This window comes from Armigeres subalbatus, chromosome 3 (assembly GCF_024139115.2).
Source record: "Armigeres subalbatus isolate Guangzhou_Male chromosome 3, GZ_Asu_2, whole genome shotgun sequence".
Taxonomy (NCBI): domain Eukaryota; kingdom Metazoa; phylum Arthropoda; class Insecta; order Diptera; family Culicidae; genus Armigeres; species Armigeres subalbatus.
Window position 1 is genome coordinate 123,234,833 of NC_085141.1, and position 16,609 is coordinate 123,251,441.

A 16,609-nucleotide genomic window follows, 5' to 3' on the forward strand; every position below is an offset into this window, starting at 1 on the left:
AAGAAGAAAGAAGAAGGAAATGCTTCGGGTATGTTGGACACCGCCAGTGCGGACGTCATCCACCACCGGAACTGTCGGACCACCTCTGCAACACGAAGACGAAGTTAGCGCAATGCGCGAAGGCGTACCTTGCGATAGCCGCCGGTAGTCGGGGCACCATCAGTGCGGAAGTTTCTTTTATCGGAACTGGTGGACCACCCCCGACGTCTGGGAGGGGGAGTCAGGAGGATTCGAGTGAGGAAGTTTGTGGCACGACCGCCGAGGGATCGAGACAACGTAGCAGTGGATCTCAGCAAGCCAGTCGGGGGAACTAGCCTAAGCTAGGTCACTTAAATTCGTGGAGCTGAGTCGATTGGTATATAGAACTATGCGTCCCGGAACTTCTATAAAAAGTTTGTTTTTGGAGCGAGCATATAGCTTTTACGTATACTTTGTATACGAGAAAGGTAAAAAGTTTGGACCAAGTTTAAAAGCAACGCAATTATTAAATTTCATCTTTGGAAATCTCTAACCCAGTCCCTATCTCACTAACATCCCTACGGAACCAACTGAGAGTTACTTTTCCTACCAGGTACAGGGGATAGTCACCCAGAGTCATAATGGCTGATACAAATTTATTTTATTTCTCATGTTGAATGAAAGGAAATTATTCACGGCCCTTAGGCCTTAGGAATTGGAACGATATAGTGAATTATCTTACTGGAGTATCAGAAAGAATAAAAAGTGTAACTTTCGTATACCACTTTTAAATCAATGCAAGTGAAAAATGATAATGATTTCTTTACGCAAATAACAAAGATTTCCGGTACTGGGGCACACTGTTTTAAACTGTGGACTTTTTCTCCAAAACTTATCATCAATATTCATCAACTATTTTGCATAGATTACTAGTAATTACTAAAGTTATTAATGGCTTCAATAGCTTTTAGATGTCCAGTACTAGGAAATCTCCCCTATCGAAATATCCGAACATTGGTGAAACTTTTTCCCGCCAATTGTGAAGGTGGTATGCGACATCATTGTATACCATCAACAAAGGAAATAAACTTTCGGTTCAGCTACCAAGCATCTTACGAGAAAGAATCATGTCAACTACGAAAACACATCAGATGTTGAATGAGGGAAGGGGGAGATGGTGTACGCATCTCACGCACCATTTTCCGACGAGACTGCTTTCTTTATTTAGGACCTTCTTTACTTTGTCATCGCGCTCACGCTTTATCAAACGACGCCGTGTTGTCAATACGAGACCCGATAAGTGATGCGGCAAAATTGTCTACCTCCCACAGAGTTTTTAAGATAGGTTCCACCCCGGGCAGGGCCGGATTTATGGGGGGGCCGGGGGGGCCGTGGCCCCGGGCCCCCACAAATCTTATGTACCAAAACCAACCTTTTTTGTACATTTTGGGGCCCCCACATACCGTCGGCCCCGGGGCCTCACTCCGGCTAAATCCGGCCCTGACCCCGGGGAACGCTTCAATAACTCCGCTGCTGGTCGGTCCATTGTGAAAACATTCTTTCTGCAGATATTTCGTGGGATTTCATTTCAATCCGGATCTAATCTCTGTTGTGTGTTCCACTTGATTGCACTTAATGTCTGCAAGGTATATAAGCCTATCTACATTTGCTAACAATACCCGCTCAGCAAGTCGTAAGGAATGTTTTAAATATTTGTATGAGTCGGATCTCGCTCCGTTTATTGAGGAGACAGATATTGAATGAGACATTTTTCTGGGTTTTAACCGCTCTTATAACGCGCTAGAAAACGAAAAATTATCTCCTTCTTTCCCCATAAGCCTTTACGTAATATGTGTGAGGCCCATAAGCGTTAAATAGTTGCGCAATAGGTCTGTTTTATCTTGTCTGCAATGGAACGGCATCATATATGTTGAAAAATCAGAACCCATTTCATCCAATTACAAATCGAACCTTGCCGTTATCATCTTCCTTTTTTTTAGGGATGCCTCCATACAGAATAAGCCAGACAAGTTTCCTAAAAGAAAGATATCACTCACCATAAAAAGTTTATGATCGGTTTCCCCCAGTGGATATTATTGTATCGATTGGCGGTAAATAACAACCAGCGGATAGTAAAGCTGAGCCAGAACTACGCTTTCCTATACTTACTGAATTCGATTAGGGATAATAATCCGTTTTCGAGACAAGTTGAAATAAAATTACAGATTTATTTTCCCCCGAGATGTGGGTTTAGCATCGTAGAAGAGATTATATCGTAAATAATTATGTTGTAAGTTGGAATACCATTTAAAATCATGAAGTAATCATGTGGGTTGAGGTCGAGTTCCTCGCTCCAAAGTATAGTAATATTTAGTCCGCAGCACAGTGGTAGAGCTGGTTTGAGCTATTCACAGCGGAATTCATTAATTGAAATTGATTTCGGCGACGATGGAATCAAAAAAACATTTTTCACGTCACGCGTTTCGGCTTATTATTATACAGACAACATCAGACATCTAAAAATAAACATTTAATACGAAAACTAAAAACATTTTACACAAATTTACATTCACAATTGAACTCTCACAATTCGCGAATACGACGGTGGAAAATTAATTAGTTCAGTTTGACCGAGGAAGGGAAATGGGTGCATTAGCAATTGTGAATGTAAATTTGTGTAAAATGTTTGTAGTTTTTTGTAATAAATGTTTATTTTATGATGATTGAAGAATAGTAAGCCGAAACGCGTAACGCGAAAAATGCTTTTTTGATTCCATCGTCACCGAAAAAGACAATCAATGTCAATTAATAGTGGTTGAGCACCCGCCTAGCGTACTGGGAGGTGTGGGTTCGATTCCCATCGATAGGCAGTGGATATTATTGCATATTTCATAAATATTCTCCTCCTCAAAACACATGTTATCGGTCATCAGTATCGTTTTTCCACAAAGTAAAAAGTAAGACGAAAGTCTAAGAATAGTTTGCAGGATTTGAAGTTTTTTCGCTATCAATTACCTTAAAAAGCATTTTTCATCTCAAAACGCAGTAAATCTTTCCTCGATTATCTTCACATGTATGTTATGATGGTCGGGCACTTTCGAGAAACATTTATCTCCCATTATTGACAGGGAAAAGTGGCGGAGGAGGCAAAAAGATAATTGGAAAGTTCCTCCGGATAAGACACTTGCTGACCCAACAGCAGCAGCAGCATCAACAGCACAGGCACCGGCAGAAATAGCGAAGAAAAATTATCATTATGAAATCATGATCCATTTGGTCATGTGGGAAAATGCTTTTTTGTGATTTTTCCTCTTGTTCGTTTTTCCTCACAGCACGGCACGTGTACCGATAAGAGGTCGAATTTCTCCCTCGTGGGATACTGACTCGGAGCAGCATTGTTGTGAAAGTAAAGCAGCTCTTGATAAACCGGAATATTGCCAATATTTTTCGCTTTGTCAAGTTTTTAAATCAAACTTTTTATCAACTTTTGTTTCTGAGATTTGTCTAAAATAATTCATAGAATTGTTTCTAGTGCGTCTCAACTTTCAAAACGTGTAAGATTGTAAAAGCTTAACTTAGCTTGATTGACTGTACACATCGTAATTGCTAATCGAAAAACAACAAATATGCACAGCTCACCAATTGAATAGTCTTCTTGGGACTAGAAAGCTTGGGACTAGAAAAGCGCACTGTATATGCTTTGGAGCTTCTTTAATTCAGGACCAATAACGATGCCGGCCTTGTCCTCAAAGTTAATTAGGATAAGGGGAGGGAAATTACTGAAAAGGAATAGTATGTTGACCAGCAAGGAAATCTTTTGGAACTCGCCTTGGTAAGCGACAAATTATTTGTATTGGACACCATATCCATGATGATGCAAAAGAAAAATGCAACGTGTATCTAACGTATTTTTTAATTCGGTATCTTAACCACGACTTAAACACGCACTGTACTTGACTTGACACGCCCGATGGCTACTACAAATTATCAGGACGTGTTAGGTTGTAAAAGTACAATTTTCTCAAAAGATCTGGAGTTTGATGTTCAACAGCGAAAAGATGTCAAAATTTATACAATTTTTCCTTGCATATTCAGTATAACTTTAGCTTAGCTTAGCTTTAGCTTATAGCTTAGCTTTGGCTTATAGCTTAGCTTTAGCTTAGCTTTAGCTTAGCTTTAGCTTAGCTTTAGCTTAGCTTTAGCTTAGCTTTAGCTTAGCTTTAGCTTAGCTTTAGCTTAGCTTTAGCTTAGCTTTAGCTTAGCTTTAGCTTAGTTTTGAAGCTTAGCTTTTAGCTTAGTTTTAGCTTAGCTTTTAGTTTAGTTTAGCTATTTTTAGCTAGTTTTAGCTTTAGCTTTTTTAGCCCCACCTTTTAGTTAGCTTAGCTTTTGTTAGCTAGCTTAGTTTGTTCCCACCCCACCCCAGCTTGTTAGCGAAGTTTTAGTTTTTCCCACCTGTTCAGCCCCAGTTAGCCCACTAGCTCCACCTGTTCAGCCCACCCCTGTTCCCAGCCCCTGTTCCCACCCCCACCTGTTCCAGTTCCCAGCTCCCACCCAGCCCCACCTGTTCCAGCCCCACCTGTTCCACCCCACCCCACCCCTGTTCTGTTCCCACCACTCCTGTTCCACCTGTTCCCAGCCCACCCCTGTTCCTGTTCCTGTTCAGCCTGTTCCTGTTCACCTGTTCCCAGCTCCCCAGCTCCCACCTGTTCAGCCCCACCTGTTCCACCCCAGCCTCCACCTGTTCCCCAGCTCCCACTCACCCTGTTCCTGTTCCCACCCCAGCCTCAGCTCCCTGTTCAGCCCTGTTCCTCACCCCAGCCTCCCAGCCCCACCCTGTTCCTGTTCCAGCCCTGTTCCACCTGTTCCCCACCCCACTCAGCTCCCACTCCCAGCCCCCCACCCAGCCCCACTGCTCCCCACCTGTTCCACTCCCTGTTCCACCCAGCCTGTTCCAGCCCTGTTCCCACCTCAGCCCCACCCAGCCTCCCCCAGCTCCCTGTCTGTTCCTCCCCCACCCCACCCCTGTTCCTGTTCCCCACCTGTTCCTGTTCCCACCCCCTGTTCACCCCACCTGTTCACCTGTTCCCACCCCACCCAGCTCCCAGCTCCCCCAGCTCCCAGCCCCACCCCTGTTCCCTGTTCCAGCCCCTGTTCCACCACCCCAGCTCCCCTGTTCCAGCCCTGTTCCATCTGTTCCACCCCACCAGCCCTGTTCCCAGCTCACCAGCTCCCACCCCAGCCTCACCCCAGTTCCTGTTCCCACCTGTTCCAGCCCCTGTTCCACCCCTGTTCACCCTGTTCCCAGCTCACCACCCCAGTTCCCACCCCAGTTCCTGTCTCCCAGTTCCCACTCCCAGCCTCAGCTCACCCAGCCCCAGCCCAGCCTTAGCTACTGTTTAGCTTAGTTTTAGCTTAGCTTTAGCTTAGCTTTTGCTTAGCTTAGCTTTAGCTTAGCTTTTAGCTTTAGCTTTTAGCTAGCTTTAGCTTAGCTTTAGCTTTAGCTTTAGCTTTTAGCTTAGCTTTAGCTTAGCTTTAGTTTAGCTTTAGCTTAGCTTTAGCTTAGCTTTAGCTTAGCTTTAGCTTAGCTTTAGCTTAGCTTTAGCTTAGCTTTAGCTTAGCTTTAGCTTAGCTTTAGCTTAGCTTTAGCTTAGCTTTAGCTTAGCTTTAGCTTAGCTTTAGCTTAGCTTTAGCTTATCTTTAGCTGAGGATAAACCTGTTAGAATTGAGCCCCTGAGGAAGGTCCAAAACGGACCGAAACGTTGGACAAGACAATAACAGTATTTTTTCAAGACTGAAAAGTCATCTCCGAAGCAATAATAGCACCGACCACATCCTTGTACTTTGTTACGAAAATGGAAAGAATATCCGTTCCATCAAACAGAGGATTGCCAATTTTCCTGGGTATTGACGGTTGCATTTGCCATTTTAACAATGTTTGGTTTATTTGGATGTAATTTGATTGTGCACACGTCATTTAAATTATGTATGAAAATTACTGTGAAAATCGACCGTTATATGCAGGGCCGGATTTAGGGGAGGGGGGGGGGTGGTGCCTTGGGCAGCTCGTTAACCAAGACGGACCTCTGCCTCTCGAACCTAACCCAAAAATTCCAACAAATTCCTCATGAACTCGTTGCAAGTGCAGAGGTATATTCGGCATGCAGTGGGCGAGTGATTGCATCATCATTTCCCCCCCTTTCCTACTTTGGCTTGCAGCTCAAGCTATATTTCTTTCAGAAGGTTTAAAATAACACTAGGGTCCATATATTACGCAATTTTATTCGTAATCATCATACGCGCATGTTTTCTGCCATCTTGCTAGAGTTGTTTTTTCACGCAAGTTAGGCCGTTACAAATATTTAATAAAAAATATTTCGTAGAGGTCCGTAAGGGCAAATGGGGGGGATTTTTTTTTTCATAAATGAAATCTATAAAAACTCCACGGATTTGTAAAACGGTGTTTTAAAATCATGAATATAAAAAAAATCATTCGTTGCCGGAGGCGAGCCAGCCTAGGGCTGAAAGTCTCCTTAATAAAGACAAAAAAAATATATTTCGTTGCTTACCCAAATTATTATTATTGAGAAAAAAACCCAAGGGGGAGTAAACACAATTTTAAAACACGAAGTAATTTTCTATCCAAATCAGCTGATTTTCTGAGGACACTCTGACTGAACATAATCCAGAAGCGAATGTGCTTGTGGAGGCAAAATCAATTTTCTAAACCGACCTAAAATGCACTGACTTAGGATTTAAGCAGAGGTGAACAACTACAGTCAAAATGAACTAAGGGGAACTCTTTAGCACAGCGTCACATTCTTATTTTTTTATATAAATAATCCTGCAATCATGCAATAGACGAGACTATTGTATCCCGAAGGATCACAAGACAGATTTAACAGTCCTAAACGAGTTTAATGTATTTCGTCATTGACTTATTTTAGCTAATTATTCTCCCAGACTTCGCTCGATATCGACATTGTCGCGTGAAGTATCTGAAGCAGTTTTTAATATCTTAGTCACCGGAGGATATTTAGGCCTACCTACAACCGTTCTTTTAATTAATAAAATTTGTTTCAATACTCCTCCAGTATTTTGCATTCGAGGTCAGTACATTTTGACAAGTGTAATTCATGAAAAAGAAGATCATAGTTGACCTGGCGATTTTTACAATACGTATGAATTTTTTTTGGTATACTTATCAAAAAATCGTTTTGGTTTCCCAAATTTCATATATTGCTACCAGATTTACATTTGATTTGATTGACAATAATAGTAAGTACAAATGATTTTTCTTTTGAGTTTTTTTTTCGATCGTCGATACGAAAAGTAGTGTCTTTAGTGATTTTTAGATTCAAATAGTGACTATTTAGTGACTAGAGTCAAAATAGTGACCAAGTCATAAAAAGTGACTCGCTACCAGCCCTGATGTTTTGAAAACTCAGATGTAAATATGTACATTGTGTGGAAGATTTTGATTTGAAAAATTTATTGAAGGTAACCGCTTTTCTTCGATGGGACCCACGAACCCGCTGGTCTGAGCTTGACGACTTACTGGCAAATAGCACACACAACCTCTACTTGATTAGTGCATTTGCTGATGAAGAATGTGTGTAGCCGCCAGATAGTTTCAATACTCACGCTTACTCTATTGTGAACGTGTACTATACACATGTGGAAGTGTTGGCTTGACAAATAGATTGTAAGCCCTACGGCTATGCATCCGATATGGGAATCTCGGGCTCATTCAGAAGCCACTAAGTAGCGTAGGCCGACGAAGGCTCTTTCGTAGCTTAGTTGGTTAAAAGAACCAGTCTAGCGTACTGAGGGTCGTGGGTTCGAGTTCCATCGAAGGGAAGTGGTCATCTCTAATACATTTTTCAATTCATCATTCATTCATCATTCAGAAGGAGACACATTAATCATTGCTTTTCGCTGGACAAACCATGATTTCGATGAATGGTTGAGTTGATCGATAATACCACTACCGACAATACCACTTGCCCACACCCTCCCCTTTTCTTTACTTAATCTACTATCGTCGTCTCTCTAATATGTTCCAAATTTAGCTAAAATCGGTTAAGGGGAGATTGGAAGTTATACTAAGGTGGTTGAGAGCTGAACAATGCCAGTCCCTCCTCTACCTTCCCGTTTTATAAATATCATCCCCAACCCTTATCTTCCTCTTCTTAAGAAAAAGAATGTATGTACAAAATTTGGTTGAAATCGGTACAGGGGTTCAAAAGATACACTGAATTGCTCGTTTTCTGAACATTTCCTCTTCTTCCTATACCTAGACCCCACCGCCATATGATCGGCTCCTCATAGTGAATATGTGTACAAAATTTGGTTGAAATCGGTCCTGGGGGTTGGGAGTTACACAGAATTGTACGTTTTCCAAAAATAACCCCTCCCTCTATACCCTCCTCTTTTTCCCAATGACCATGCCACTCCCTTATATTTTCCTTAGGATAGAGAATGTGTGTACCAAATTTGGTTCAAATCGGTCCAGGGGTTCATTATTTACTCTGATTTACCCATTTTCTGAACAATACCCCTCCCTTCAGACCCCTCCTTCTTTCCCAAATTACTCTTCCATATGATCGTCTCCTCATAGTGAATATGTGTACAAAATTTGGTTGAAATCGATCCTGGGAGTAGAAAGTTACACAGGATTGCACGTTTTCTAAACAAAACCCCTCCCACACACCTCCACATTTTCCAAATGACTATCCCACCATTTTTGTTAGATTCTCCTAAGGATTGAGAATGTGTGTACCAAATTTGGTTGAAATCGGCCAAGTGGTTCAGAAGTAGTTTGCGAACATACATAGACTGGTTTTTATACATATATAGAGAAGAAGAAGAAGAGAAGATATAAAGATTTATATGATTGAACGTGTTCGTATTAGGACGCGGAATAGTCGCAAAATCCGGGTTGTGAGGGTAAATGTTCCCATATTAATAACAGCCTGTATAATAATCACAACCGTCGATAAACCAAATTCAAAATCAATTTAATTATACATCGAATGTACACAATAATTAATGGAACACATTCTTCAATATTTGGAATATTATTCAAGATTTTGTTTACGTAATGTTTCAATTCACAAGAATTCGAATTATCAAAAACAAAATTATAAAACCCATTTATTTTCATTTTCCTACCTCTGATTTGTTGGTGTGATGCACTGCTAGATTATTACTAGGAAATACATCTATTTCAACGACATTGTTTTCCACTCAATTCCCAGCTAAATCAGATGTATCCTTTTGAAATTCACTTCACAACACAAAAGGCACATCACATTTTGACTATAAACATAATTATATTTGAAAAACCAACGCGATTTCCTGAAGTTTGATATATGTTTAGGTATAATAACGTCTCAATTATCCTTGTCCGTAATCCAAATTGCTTACATGGCATGCAGTATCCTCAAGGATTGCCATCTTAGATTTTTATTTCAAAATGCTTGAATATACTTTCGTTGTGAAAATCAACTCTTATGTTTGCATATCGAAAAGTTTAGTTATGACAAACATGAAATTAAACTGATTAGTTGGAAAACTACAACAAAAACTGCAATTTTGTAATCATATTGTAACATAAAAAAAATTGAATTATTCGGCATCACTGCAATCATGCCGTTACGTATACACTCGATAAATAGTATGCGTATTTTATGTTGGAAACAGTATTATTAAATAGGTACACGCATGGGTTTAACTGTTTTCGAATGTTATTTAAATGGGTACATGGCGGTAGTGATGTTTTTCAGTTCAATACTTCAAAAAATGTGAAAATGAATCATTTTTGAAGTCACCAAACTATTTTCATTTAAAAATTATATGAGCTGAGCATGATTATTCTCATGTTTCTTGATTATTGGGGGAGAAATCAATGTATTCAATATGCACATTGCCTATTGTTATTGATATAGGAACAGATACGCGGGAGATTTGCAAGATCTGGATACTTGTTCTGCTTTCGACGGTTCGTAAGTAAATTTATGAATATATTTTAACAACATTTCTTCATATAAGGTACACTGGGGGAAGTGGAAAAAGGGGGTAAGTATAAAAGTCGACTCGAAAAATTGGAATTGTACATACTTTACAGTTTTTACCACATCATAGCATCATGCAATGTTATACTTTGATGCTCACACTAATACTATGTTGAAATTTGTATAACACATACACTAACACGGTTATCGCTTGAGCTGTAATTTTAGGTTTCCCAAAAAATTGATATTTGCATTCATAAAATTAATTCTTATTTGCACCAATTGTTCTTTTTTCAAGTGAATTTATATCACAGGTGACCATTACAATACAATTAAACTAATCCCATTCAATTGGTAGTGGTTTGTACCAAGAAAGCAAATAATTCAAAGATTTTACAAGTAATGTTCTTATTACGCAATTTTTCTCTTCCCTCCAGGGTTTATTTCGATAGTTGTTAATTTTAATATGTTCCTTCTTTGTTATCATTGTGATTCTAGTGGTGATTGGACTCATATAAATGAGAAATGCCTGAATAATCCACCTATCGGTACTGATGCCTTTCACATGTTTTACATATGAGAAAAAAATATAAGAAAGTTAAAAATAGCACTGATAGGTAAATATATTGTATAATTCACATGAATTTTTACTCCTAACAAGTTTCGCCGTTGAATGCTATTTTTTTGTGAACAAATCGGTTAAGGACAAGTGCTTAAGAATAGCTGATAATTTTGTACGTGTTTTGCGCACACACATACATACAAATACGCACATACAGACATCATCTCAATTCGTTAAACTAAGTTGATTAGTTTATAACCCTGTAAGTCCCATTTTTCCTTTAAAATATTCATCTTTGGGGCGAACATATAGACTTTACGTACACTTAGTGTCCGAGAAGGCAAAACCAGCCCTCCCCTAGCTATTACGAGAACTCCTTGAGGATCTATTCCGTTAAGGTAATGAAAGTATTCCACAAAAGATATTCAGAGAAATTATCGTATTGATTTTAGTTATATGTAACTACTCATCACTATTGAAGGTCAAGGCAACATGGGTTTTCCACTTACCCCATCCCACTAGGGTAAGTGGAAAAACAACTCCTAATTTTAAAATCTATTTCCATAAATTTCAAGCGACCAAAATGGTATGAATTACCGCACAGTTGGTGCAAAATTGACTGTTTTTGATAGCCCATTTTGATTGAACGCATTTAAATCATTTAAACTGGTTTTACACTAATTCAAACATGCACTATCGGTTTTTCCTTTTCCACTTCCCCCAGTGTACCTTACTTTTATTGACAAACGCTCTATACTGTCGAATAGAGCTCGCTGTCATTTACTCAACCCAATAAAACAAAACTTTCCTTTACGAGGCATCTATGAGGGTTTTACGGGCCCCGTGCATCTTTACTAGTAAATGTTGAGCTAACATTCCTTTCCTTCCTCCATCCTTTTTTTCTGGGAAAAGTATTCAGATTTTCAACTGAAAATTCTTCCAAATTCTCTTGAGAAATTGTTTCAAATTTCCAAGGGAGATTCTTTCAAATTTCCACTAGAAATTTTAGATTTTTTAACTGAATTTTCTTAAAGAATTGTTTTGAATCTTCCGAATTCTTCTGAATTTCCAGGGGAATTTCTCCCGAAGTGGCACGGATTTTTTTTTAATTTCCATTAGAAGTTATTCCGAATTTCCACGGGATTTTTTTTTGGATTTCCATGGGATTTTTTCTTGGTTTCCACGGGATTTTTTTTTCTTATTTCAAGAGGAAGATTCTCTAACTTTCCGCTAGATTTTTTTTAAATTTACACGGAAGTTTTTTTTTTCAGAAATTTCACGGGAAGATCTTCCGAATTTCTACGAGATAATTTTCCTAATATTCGCAGGAAATTCTTCGTCGTCGGTGCACCATTCTAACGCCAAGGTTGTTTTGCCTTTCACGTATACTAAGTATATGTGAAGACTATACGTTTGCTCCAAAATAAACTTTTTATAGGATTCGCGGAGACCCAGAGTGTTATATACCAATTGACTCAGCTCGAAGAATTGAGATGATGTCTGTCTGTGCGTGTGTATGTGTATGTATGTGTACAAAAAAAAATTACTCATTTTCAGGCACTTATTCTTAATTAATTTTCTCGCAACAAGTTGCATTCGACGGGGAATCCTGTCCTATTGTTTCCTATTAAAAATTGGCCAAATCGCACTAAAAGTTATGACCAAAATGCATCGCTAGGTGGATCAGAATTTTATGAAGAAAATCCTTCACGGGTAATGCCGTGAACGTCAATAGCAAAACAAGACCGGCCCTTGGACTGCTAGAGCACACAACGAATTGAACCATGTTGACGCGTTGATGGTCGTACTATCGCGAGTGTGCGACAATTCAACCGAGGAGAAATAGATCACCGACTTACTGGTGCAGCGAGCAAATCGCAGTTCTTCATGCAACCCACGTAGAGGAAGTCAAGCAGGAAAGGAACATTTTGTTCAAAATGGCCAAATCGGCATTTAACAAGGCTTTTAGTACGAGCTAAGTGTTCTGGACAGTAAACCACCAGGTGTTCTGTCGGCGTATTAGATCAATCGAGTAGATCGATACCACAGGGAAGCTCTAATCATGCTCTTCCGTATAGAAGATGAAATGCCTCTCAGATGAACAATTCGGGTTTCGTTGAGAAGGGTCTACGTTGGAGTAGGTGGTAAATACTATGAAGGTAGCTGCTAAACGCAAGCGGCGAGGAACCAGTTGCTGCGCTTTGGTATCGCTGCATGTTGTATGTCAGACTATTTACGTATTGGGTTTTGAATTCCAAACCAGATGTATCTTAAACTACTATTGTTCCGATTCACTTACCTGACAGCGATGCTGAACACCACACTGGCGAAGATGATCGCGACAATTATCAGCACCACGATCGCTATCACGCACCAGCACAACAATCCGCAGATCCAAAACGACTCAATCGTTGCCTCAATCATCCAATCACTGTAACCCGGTTGAACCGGATGCATGCTAAATTTCTGACGGTTCAGTTGATCCTGACGCAGGATCAGAAACGGTCGCCACACTATCGTAGTCCGGTGGTGCGATATGTTCTTTAGGTCGAACACTATAAAGTCGAACTGATATTGATGATGATAGTGCGAATGCTGATATCGCTGGTCGCGTTCTATTGCTAGGATGTAATCGTACAGATAGAAATTTTCACTAAAGATTAATCTACTACCACTAGTCGTCACTGGTCGTGAACTGTTAAAGCTATTAGAAGTCTCATCTCCCGTTAGCACCATTTTTTTGTATTTCTCACTCAGAAGCACACAAAACCGCTCGATATTCATCTCCCGCCGATCGATTCCCGCTACCGAACTTTGATTCCACACTTCACTGCTACTGTTCGCCAGGAGCTCGTCTGCTGTCACTGGATTGAGATAATTTGTGTCAATAGCGCTGTCATCGTCTTGGAAGTCACAATAGCCGTCCAGGATCGTTTGACAGCGTAATTGGCTCACTGCCAGATCCTGTAGCTGGTCCAAATTTCTTGCGTCGTCGGCGAGAAAATAATTGAAATCGCACCCCGATGAGGTCAGGTTTGTTGAATTAATTAGACTTTCAAGCGAATCTCGACTTCCGGCGTTGGCTATCGAGAAAAAAGAAAAGAAAAATGAATGGTACCTTCGTGAAATTTAAAAAGTTCTTCAAAGCGATTTGAAATTCTCGTTTCGGAAATATTTTGATTTCAACACCATTACGCCATGGGTATTCTAGAAGATTTCCAAATAGATTGGATCGTAAAAAATCTAGCTGAAATAATTTCTCAAACTAATAATTGATGTTATAGTTATAAACTACAGAGCGTTGAAATTCTATTCCAAAGATGCAAAATTAAAAAAAAAAAGATTACCCAATAGATTGGAATGTTCGTTCATTTGACATTATCAACTTGAAATCGGAATTATAACAAAGCAGTGAAGCTAGGAGAAATACGCATTCAATAATAATAATTTCACTATTTAAGTAGTCAATTTACCTTCTTCCACTAATCGATTATGAGGCTGCCCGGAAGCAACATTGCCATTCGTTCGATTGTCAGCGTCATCATCAGCTTCATCGTCGACCCCGTTGACATCGAGTCGAATTTTCAACAGCCGTTCACTAATGTGCCGATAGTCGCCCAGGTCGACGCCGTGCACATGCCGCAGGGCGGATTTGAAATGTTCGGTCAGGATTGTCAGCACCAGCAGGTTGCGGCTTGTCTGGCCGCCATCGTTCCACGTTCCGTCGTGAACGATGCCCCGGTAGAGTGCGTTGTTGCTGTTGAAGATTGTCCCAATCGTGTCCAGCAGCAGAATCTTGGTTCGACGGAGCGTTTTCAGTTGATTGATTGCTTTAATTGTCTGCGGTGAATTGATGGACGAGCAAACGATTATCACTGAAAGTGGAAATATGGAAAGAGAGTGGAAATTTAGGTTTCAGCAGATTTGAATTTTTGTTTGCTGGATGGTGGGGTTAATTGGGTGTGACGTTGACGACGTTAGGAAAATAAAATTGATTTATTTAAGAGGTTTGTCAACAGTTTTAATCATGTGCGTTTGATGATAAAAAAGTACACTTGATTATTTTTTTACTCGGTTGTGTTGAAATATCCATTTAAAAATAGTATCGGGTGTGTACCTACTTGGGTGTGTATATCTTTAATTACATATTATTTATCGTCATACTTTAAAGCTGAACTCGTTAGAAGATTTGTTTACATTGTACAACAAAATTAAAAACCGATTTTTATAAGAGGTGTTGAGAATTATCACCATTTTCCTGGTCACGGCATCCCGTATTAAACCATTTTGATTGTTTCTCAGCATTGTCTCCTACTGGATAATGCCACTTTGCAGAACTGCCGCTGTTCCATCTCCGTTGTAGGTTTGTTTTGGACAGTAGACAGCGATGATTATGATCGGATCGACGCCAGTTGCGATCGCAACTCGCACGATTTCAATGAATTTTATTTAGCTGGAAGCTTGGCAGCAATCGGCAGTAGATATTTCATCATAAGTCAATGACTACGTCTTCTTTTCCGGAGCTGAAACGATTCTCGGATTATGAGAAATTGATGTCATTTTTGTTGATAAATTACTGATTTCATAGCTTTTGTACTTGATCGAGCAAGCGTTCCAATTCAGAACGCTGATCGAGTCTTCAGAGCCCATATTAGTAAGAAACTCACCTACCAGTCAAATCAACTCATTGAATCAGTTGGAGTCAGCGGACGGTTGTTTGGAAGGAAACGGTCAAGCACTAGTTTGAACGAAGGGGGGCGTGGTTTAAATCATCTTCTAACGAACAAAATTTTCCATGTCGAAAGAATCGTAAAAAAGTGGCTCCAATCCAAATGTGGATCACCTCGGGGGAGATCCGTGTACCTAATTTGTTAAGTTGCTGAGTCACCATGAGAAAAAACTCATACAATTCTTTTACAACAAATTATACAAATAGTTGATTGAAATCAGTAAAAATCTATACACGAGGAATTTAATGGACAAAACATCAACACAAATTGAAAAAAAATCCCCATAATGTGAACGATACAGATTGTTGTTTATTAGCAAAAGTGAGTTGAATTTCCGAAGAAAGCAACGCAAAGCAGTTATTCGTTTTCTCGCTCCTGCGAAAGCTGTAGTGTGTCTAGAACGACAAACCATTTGATTCAGCCCATTTACATAGCCGGAAGAGAATCATCTTCTTTAACAGCTTCCGCAGACAAAATCGCATCGCGATAGGACGATACGAATGATGATCCAACGCTTGTGTACTAGGATTTTGGATGGAGGTGGAAAATTTGGCGGAGCAAAATTAATTTATCCGACGACAAATTTATCTCACTTCGTTTCTATTCGAAACAGAAATCAGTGAAGTGAGATTGCTAGTTTATGCTTAAGTGCTTGCATTACACAAGTGGCGAAATACTCCTACCTTTAAGAACCTAGTGCTCGATTGGAACAACTGATTCGACAGCAAACGCGCTGTTCCAATTTTGACACTGAGTCTCTTTGCTATTATTCCAGTCTCGTTAGTTGTTACTAGAACAGAAAAAAACTCTCTTATTGTGATTTTGTCAAATTAGGGTACAGAACCATTTGGGCAGCACCCCCTATTCCCGTCAGCAACGTTCATTACTCGAGCGCATTACATTGCCGACAGAAAATTGCGGATGATTTTCATCAGATAGCTGTGAAGATTGTAGCGATGTAGTTTGTACACCAGGCCAACATGCCATACATTGTCAAATGCCTTCTCGACATCGAGTAAGGACATGGCGGATGTCCTCGGACATGCTCGTCCTCAGACATGTTTGTTCTGTCTGAGGACGTTGGTTACTCGGGTCAGTTGGTATACGGTTGAACGACCACGTCGGACGCCAAAGTGCTCCTCGCGCAAGATGTTATGTTGTTCGGCGGACTCGAGTAGACTGTGGTAAATTGCTTTTTCAAACAGCTTGAATAACCCTGCGAGAAGACTGATGGGACGATAACTTTTTGGAGAGGAAAGATTGTTCCCAGGCTTCCTGATGGGAATGACTTTCGCAGACTTCCAAGACCATGGGAAGTAGCTGAGTTGCATACACTGATTGAAGAT

At 40.0% G+C, this 16,609-nt stretch overlaps 1 protein-coding gene across 1 annotated transcript in view; it reads right to left on the reverse strand.

Annotated features, from left to right (window-relative positions):
* Positions 1-16,609, reverse strand: part of LOC134220553 (uncharacterized) — a 286,010-nt gene that overhangs the window by 171,290 nt on the left and 98,111 nt on the right. Inside the window, exons 5-6 of the mRNA XM_062699640.1 lie at positions 14,007-14,408; positions 12,833-13,616 (exon numbers count right to left, since the gene is read on the reverse strand). Coding sequence (XP_062555624.1) covers positions 12,833-13,616; positions 14,007-14,408 — 1,186 coding nt within the window. The remainder of the gene's footprint in view (positions 1-12,832; positions 13,617-14,006; positions 14,409-16,609) is intronic.